Here is a 6,762-nt window from a genome sequence, read left to right on the forward strand (position 1 = left end):
AATCTTAACGAAAACCAACTACAAGAAAAAAAGCTAAATTCAACCGAAAAAATTCGGTCGAATTTAGCTTAATTCGACCGCGCGCGGTCGAGTTTAACTAAATTTGACCGATTTTGAATCGGTTGTAATAAAGAGAGTCGAATTTAGGAGTTCGGTCGTATTTAACTAAATTCGACCGGCTAATTACAACCGGATATTTACGACCGCTTAAATTCAACCGAAAAAATTCGACCGAGGACAATCAAATTTAATTTTTCACCTAAAATTTGAAAATCCCTCCCAAATAATTAAATATTTTGAAAAAATTTAAAAATCCCGCCCAAACAATAAAAATTTTCAAAATTTTTTAAAAATACCGCCAAAATATTAAATTCGACCTTATGCAATCAAAAGTTAATTTCAAATATTCTTGGTTGCAATATAAATTCAACCGAATTGGATCAATTTCAACTAAGACCGGATTTTAAAAAAAATAGCAGAATACTGCTCAGTTTCATTTTATAATTTCAACCAAACCAAACTAGAACATCTTGGAACATATCATTTCAATAACCACAATTCTACACAATATTATTCTAGCAACTAATACAATACAAATGTATAAAAATACAATGTCAACAAACAGATTTAATAGCTAAAAAATCCGATAATTACTGTTACAATATACTAAAACCATCACTTTTTCCATCCAAGCATTGCAACAAACATCTTGTGTGCGCTAAGAGCATATGCACCCATCGGGGGCATCAATTCATCAATTCATCAATTGAATCAATGGAGTTGGTTACTATTCATGTCAAATTCACTTTTTTCCTTAGTTTTTATACACCCACATAACTCCATCAATTCATCAATTACTATTCATTAAATAAATAATTATACTATATATCATAAATTTAATTTCATCTCTATTATTTAATGGTCCCACAAATAATATCCAATAATATATTGTTGGATAATTTTAGATTTTTGATAAGATTGTGGATAAATTTAAATTTTTGATAAGATTTTCGTTGAATCACATTATGACACGTGTCTTGATCTAGATTTATAGATTGAAAATTGTCTATAAATAATATCATGATCTTCATATTATAGTCATCTCAAAATCACTACAAATCTTTGCAATAATGAATTCATTAAAAAGATTATTGAGTCAGAGGCAACAACACAGTGAAGAAGAGACTGAAATTATGAATACCATGGTGAATGAATCGGCGATGATGATGGAGTTCATCAATACTCCAGATGAACAACAAGGACGGGGCTCACGACCTGGAAAATCTTCTAATCATCCCAGAGAAAGGCTATCGAGAGGAAAAAATCTCATGGAAGATTATTTCGTTGATCGTCCAATATTCAATGAAGATGATTTTCGTCGAAGGTATAGAATGCGCCCTCATGTTTTTAATCGCATCATGACAGCTCTTTGCACTCAAGATTCCTATTGGCATCAAAAAACAGATGCAATTGGATTATTGGGGTTGCTACCACAACAAAAAATGACTGATGCACTACGAATGCTAGCTTACGGTGCAGCAGCTGATCAGTGTGCCGAAATATGTCGAATGGGAGAATCAACCACACTTGAGTGTATGAAAAAATTCTGTCAACAAGTGGAAGGGCTCTTTGGTCAAGAGTACCTTCGTGCTCCGACACCAACAGATTTACGAAGGCTTCTAACAAGGGGCGAACAAAGAGGATTTCCAGGTATGATTGGAAGTATCGATTGTATGCACTGGGAGTGGAAGAATTGTCCAAGCGGGTGGGGAGGGGCTTATAGTGGTCGAAAAGGACGACCTACTATTATTCTAGAGGCAGTCGCTTCTTATGACACTTGGATCTGGCACGCTTTTTTTGGTGTGCCTGGAGCTCAAAATGATATTAATGTTCTAGGTCAGTCTCATGTATTTGATAAAGTCATCGCAGGAAATAGTCCAACGGTGGTGTTTCACGTCAATGGAAAAAGATATAACAATGCGTATTATCTTGCTGATGGAATTTATCCGAGGTATTCAACATTTGTAAAAACTATATCAAATCCTGCCACTCAATCACAAAAATTATTTGCTAAGAAACAGGAGGCATATCGCAAAGATGTGGAGAGGTGTTTTGGTATCTTGCAATCTCGATGGGCTATTCTTCGTCATGGTGCTCGGATGCATAAGCGTTCCACACTTAGAAGCATCATGATGACTTGCATCATATTGCATAACATGATAGTCGAGGATGAATTCGTGGAAGAAGATTTTGTAGAGCCGGTAGAAGAAGATTTAATGAATCCATTAGCATCACAAGTTTATGATGGGCCAGTAGATAGTAATGGAGTTCGAATTCCTTTTGCACCAGTACAAAGAAATGGAAGAAATCAACAAGCATTTTGGGATCGTATTGAGAACTTGGAATCAGCTTATATCCATACAATGCTTCAAAATGATTTGGTGGAGCACAACTGGGCAATAGAAGCTAATCAATAGTTTTCAATTTATTATCTCTTAAAATGTACGACTTGATAATTTAAATAAATTTATTTTATTGAATTCAAAAGTAGCAAACAAAATTAAAATTAAAAAACATAGAACATAAATGAATCCATACGGATAGGGAAGTCCAAGGAGCTTTTTATTTGAAAAACATAATAGCTAAATCTAATCATAAAAATCATCATCAAAGCGAGGAACATAAGCACTGCCAGTAGTAGTCTCATTCACTTGTTCCATGATCTCAGCCTTCTTTCTTTTAAACCATTTTTTCGTATTAGGGGTCATTTGGCTAGTATCCATTGTCATGATCTTTGTTTGCTCCCTTAATTCTTCAATAGCCTCGTGTTTTGCCAATCTTGCTTCTTTCCGTTCCTCAAGTGCATCAAGTCTTGCCTGCCTTGCTTCTTTTCGTTTCTCAAGTTCTAACATCTCTCTCGACATTTGAAGGGTTTCCTCGTCTCTTTTGATGTTGGCCTCCACTAGTTGTTTTTGGTGACATTGCATATTATTGAAAATAGCTATAGACATCTCTTCTTTTTCGGTCATACGTTGCTTTCCTTTCTTTTTTGCATGTTTGGACGCCTTTACTCCCATCGGTCTAACTGGACTAGAAGGACTCTGGAGTCGTGAAACCTTCTTCATCAACGCAATCATCACTATTCAAATTGATTGGTGGTGAATCCATTTGTGTTGGAAAATTTCGTTGAAATGGAGGAGAAGTAGTGGGAACGTCTATAAATTGAGGATGTGCCGCAACTGCTTCATAACATTCCCATTTGTCAAATGTCTTATTCATTTCCTTAAAATATAGTCCTTGAGCCTGAGTTATCTAAAAAAATAATAAATGTTGGATACTAAGTTATCACATAAATAATATAAAAGCGTATTTAATATATATATAATTATAATTTACCTCATCTACCAAATTGGTTCCGCTTGCACTATATCTACTAGCTTGATTTTTTGCACATTGCCATTTTTTTAGTGCTCTCTTCAATGGTGTCCAATGCGAGTCAAGAGCAACTTTTGAACGAGGTTCGGCATGAGGATTCTCTGGAGTGCCACACCAATTTTTTGCATAATCATCGTGAATTCGTCCCCATAAATTATTTTTGTTCGAATATCGACCGGTGATCGGATCAACAGATTGTCGAGCCCACGAAACACATAATTGTAATTCTTCGGAAGGGAGCCAATTAGTACCCATTTTTTCTTAAAAATATAAAAGTACGGAATGTGTAAAAATATATGAGTGTAATTTTTTTTTGTTATCAAAAGAATACCGAAGCTGCTATTTATAGGGCAAAAAAACTACTGTTAATACTCAAAATTATAGCTGTTGGAAAATCAGACCGTTGTATAACATAAAAAGAAGTGAAAGGACTTCTTTATTTATGGGGCCCAGCAATTGTAGCCCGTTAGTCACTCCTTTAGTAATCAACGGACTCATCCACAGATTGATGGACCATCAATTATTGATGGACCAATTCTTCACGCGGTGCACACAGTTTTTGGAGATACAAATTGAAAAAACTGCTGAACTGATGGTTTGCTCTCCCGGGTGCATATGCTCTTAGAGCATATGCTCCAAGAGCATATGCACCCGGGAGAGCAAACCATCAGTTCAGCAGTTTTTTCAATTTGTATCTCCAAAAACTGTGTGCACCGCGTGAAGAATTGGTCCATCAATAATTGATGGTCCATCAATCTGTGGATGAGTCCGTTGATTACTAAAGGAGTGACTAACGGGCTGCAATTGCTGGGCCCCATAAATAAAGAAGTCCTTTCACTTCTTTTTATGTTATACAACGGTCTGATTTTCCAACAGCTATAATTTTGAGTATTAACAGTAGTTTTTTTGCCCTATAAATAGCAGCTTCGGTATTCTTTTGATAACAAAAAAAAATTACACTCATATATTTTTACACATTCCGTACTTTTATATTTTTAAGAAAAAATGGGTACTAATTGGCTCCCTTCCGAAGAATTACAATTATGTGTTTCGTGGGCTCGACAATCTGTTGATCCGATCACCGGTCGATATTCGAACAAAAATAATTTATGGGGACGAATTCACGATGATTATGCAAAAAATTGGTGTGGCACTCCAGAGAATCCTCATGCCGAACCTCGTTCAAAAGTTGCTCTTGACTCGCATTGGACACCATTGAAGAGAGCACTAAAAAAATGGCAATGTGCAAAAAATCAAGCTAGTAGATATAGTGCAAGCGGAACCAATTTGGTAGATGAGGTAAATTATAATTATATATATATATTAAATACGCTTTTATATTATTTATGTGATAACTTAGTATCCAACATTTATTATTTTTTTAGATAACTCAGGCTCAAAGACTATATTTTAAGGAAATGAATAAGACATTTGACAAATGGGAATGTTATGAAGTAGTTGCGGCACATCCTCAATTTATAGACGTTCCCACTACTTCTCCTCCATTTCAACGAAATTTTCCAACACAAATGGATTCACCACCAATCAATTTGAATAGTGATGATTGCGTTGATGAAGAAGGTTTCACGACTCCAGAGTCTAATCGAGAAACAGAAAGTCCTTCTAGTCCAGTTAGACCGATGGGAGTAAAGGCGTCCAAACATGCAAAAAAGAAAGGAAAGCAACGTATGACCGAAAAAGAAGAGATGTCTATAGCTATTTTCAATAATATGCAATGTCACCAAAAACAACTAGTGGAGGCCAACATCAAAAGAGACGAGGAAACCCTTCAAATGTCGAGAGAGATGTTAGAACTTGAGAAACGAAAAGAAGCAAGGCAGGCAAGACTTGATGCACTTGAGGAACGGAAAGAAGCAAGATTGGCAAAACACGAGGCTATTGAAGAATTAAGGGAGCAAACAAAGATCATGACAATGGATACTAGCCAAATGACCCCTAATACGAAAAAATGGTTTAAAAGAAAGAAGGCTGAGATCATGGAACAAGTGAATGAGACTACTACTGGCAGTGCTTATGTTCCTCGCTTTGATGATGATTTTTATGATTAGATTTAGCTATTATGTTTTTCAAATAAAAAGCTCCTTGGACTTCCCTATCCGTATGGATTCATTTATGTTCTATGTTTTTTAATTTTAATTTTGTTTGCTACTTTTGAATTCAATAAAATAAATTTATTTAAATTATCAAGTCGTACATTTTAAGAGATAATAAATTGAAAACTATTGATTAGCTTCTATTGCCCAGTTGTGCTCCACCAAATCATTTTGAAGCATTGTATGGATATAAGCTGATTCCAAGTTCTCAATACGATCCCAAAATGCTTGTTGATTTCTTCCATTTCTTTGTACTGGTGCAAAAGGAATTCGAACTCCATTACTATCTACTGGCCCATCATAAACTTGTGATGCTAATGGATTCATTAAATCTTCTTCTACCGGCTCTACAAAATCTTCTTCCACGAATTCATCCTCGACTATCATGTTATGCAATATGATGCAAGTCATCATGATGCTTCTAAGTGTGGAACGCTTATGCATCCGAGCACCATGACGAAGAATAGCCCATCGAGATTGCAAGATACCAAAACACCTCTCCACATCTTTGCGATATGCCTCCTGTTTCTTAGCAAATAATTTTTGTGATTGAGTGGCAGGATTTGATATAGTTTTTACAAATGTTGAATACCTCGGATAAATTCCATCAGCAAGATAATACGCATTGTTGTATCTTTTTCCATTGACGTGAAACACCACCGTTGGACTATTTCCTGCGATGACTTTATCAAATACATGAGACTGACCTAGAACATTAATATCATTTTGAGCTCCAGGCACACCAAAAAAAGCGTGCCAGATCCAAGTGTCATAAGAAGCGACTGCCTCTAGAATAATAGTAGGTCGTCCTTTTCGACCACTATAAGCCCCTCCCCACCCGCTTGGACAATTCTTCCACTCCCAGTGCATACAATCGATACTTCCAATCATACCTGGAAATCCTCTTTGTTCGCCCCTTGTTAGAAGCCTTCGTAAATCTGTTGGCGTCGGAGCACGAAGGTACTCTTGACCAAAGAGCCCTTCCACTTGTTGACAGAATTTTTTCATACACTCAAGTGTGGTTGATTCTCCCATTCGACATATTTCGGCACACTGATCAGCTGCTGCACCGTAAGCTAGCATTCGTAGTGCAGCAGTCATTTTTTGTTGTGGTAGCAACCCCAATAATCCAATTGCATCTGTTTTTTGATGCCAATAGGAATCTTGAGTGCAAAGAGCTGTCATGATGCGATTAAAAACATGAGGGCGCATT

The 6,762-nt window shown here is 36.2% G+C and overlaps 2 protein-coding genes across 2 annotated transcripts; both read right to left on the minus strand.

The window, feature by feature from the left end:
• Positions 1 to 3,090: 3,090 nt before the first annotated feature.
• LOC141660458 (uncharacterized) lies at positions 3,091 to 3,788 on the minus strand. Its single transcript, XM_074467444.1, has 2 exons — positions 3,397 to 3,788; positions 3,091 to 3,312 (listed from the first exon to the last, which is right to left on the minus strand). Exons 1-2 carry the CDS (start codon positions 3,688 to 3,690, stop codon positions 3,091 to 3,093), a joined length of 516 nt encoding a protein of 171 aa, XP_074323545.1. The 5' UTR covers positions 3,691 to 3,788.
• A 1,887-nt stretch (positions 3,789 to 5,675) lies between these two features.
• LOC141660459 (uncharacterized) lies at positions 5,676 to 6,440 on the minus strand. Its single transcript, XM_074467445.1, has one exon. It carries the CDS (start codon positions 6,438 to 6,440, stop codon positions 5,676 to 5,678), a length of 765 nt encoding a protein of 254 aa, XP_074323546.1.
• Positions 6,441 to 6,762: the final 322 nt, after the last annotated feature.

Source organism: Apium graveolens, chromosome 5 (genome assembly GCF_009905375.1).
Source record: "Apium graveolens cultivar Ventura chromosome 5, ASM990537v1, whole genome shotgun sequence".
Classification (NCBI taxonomy): Eukaryota; Viridiplantae; Streptophyta; class Magnoliopsida; order Apiales; family Apiaceae; genus Apium; species Apium graveolens.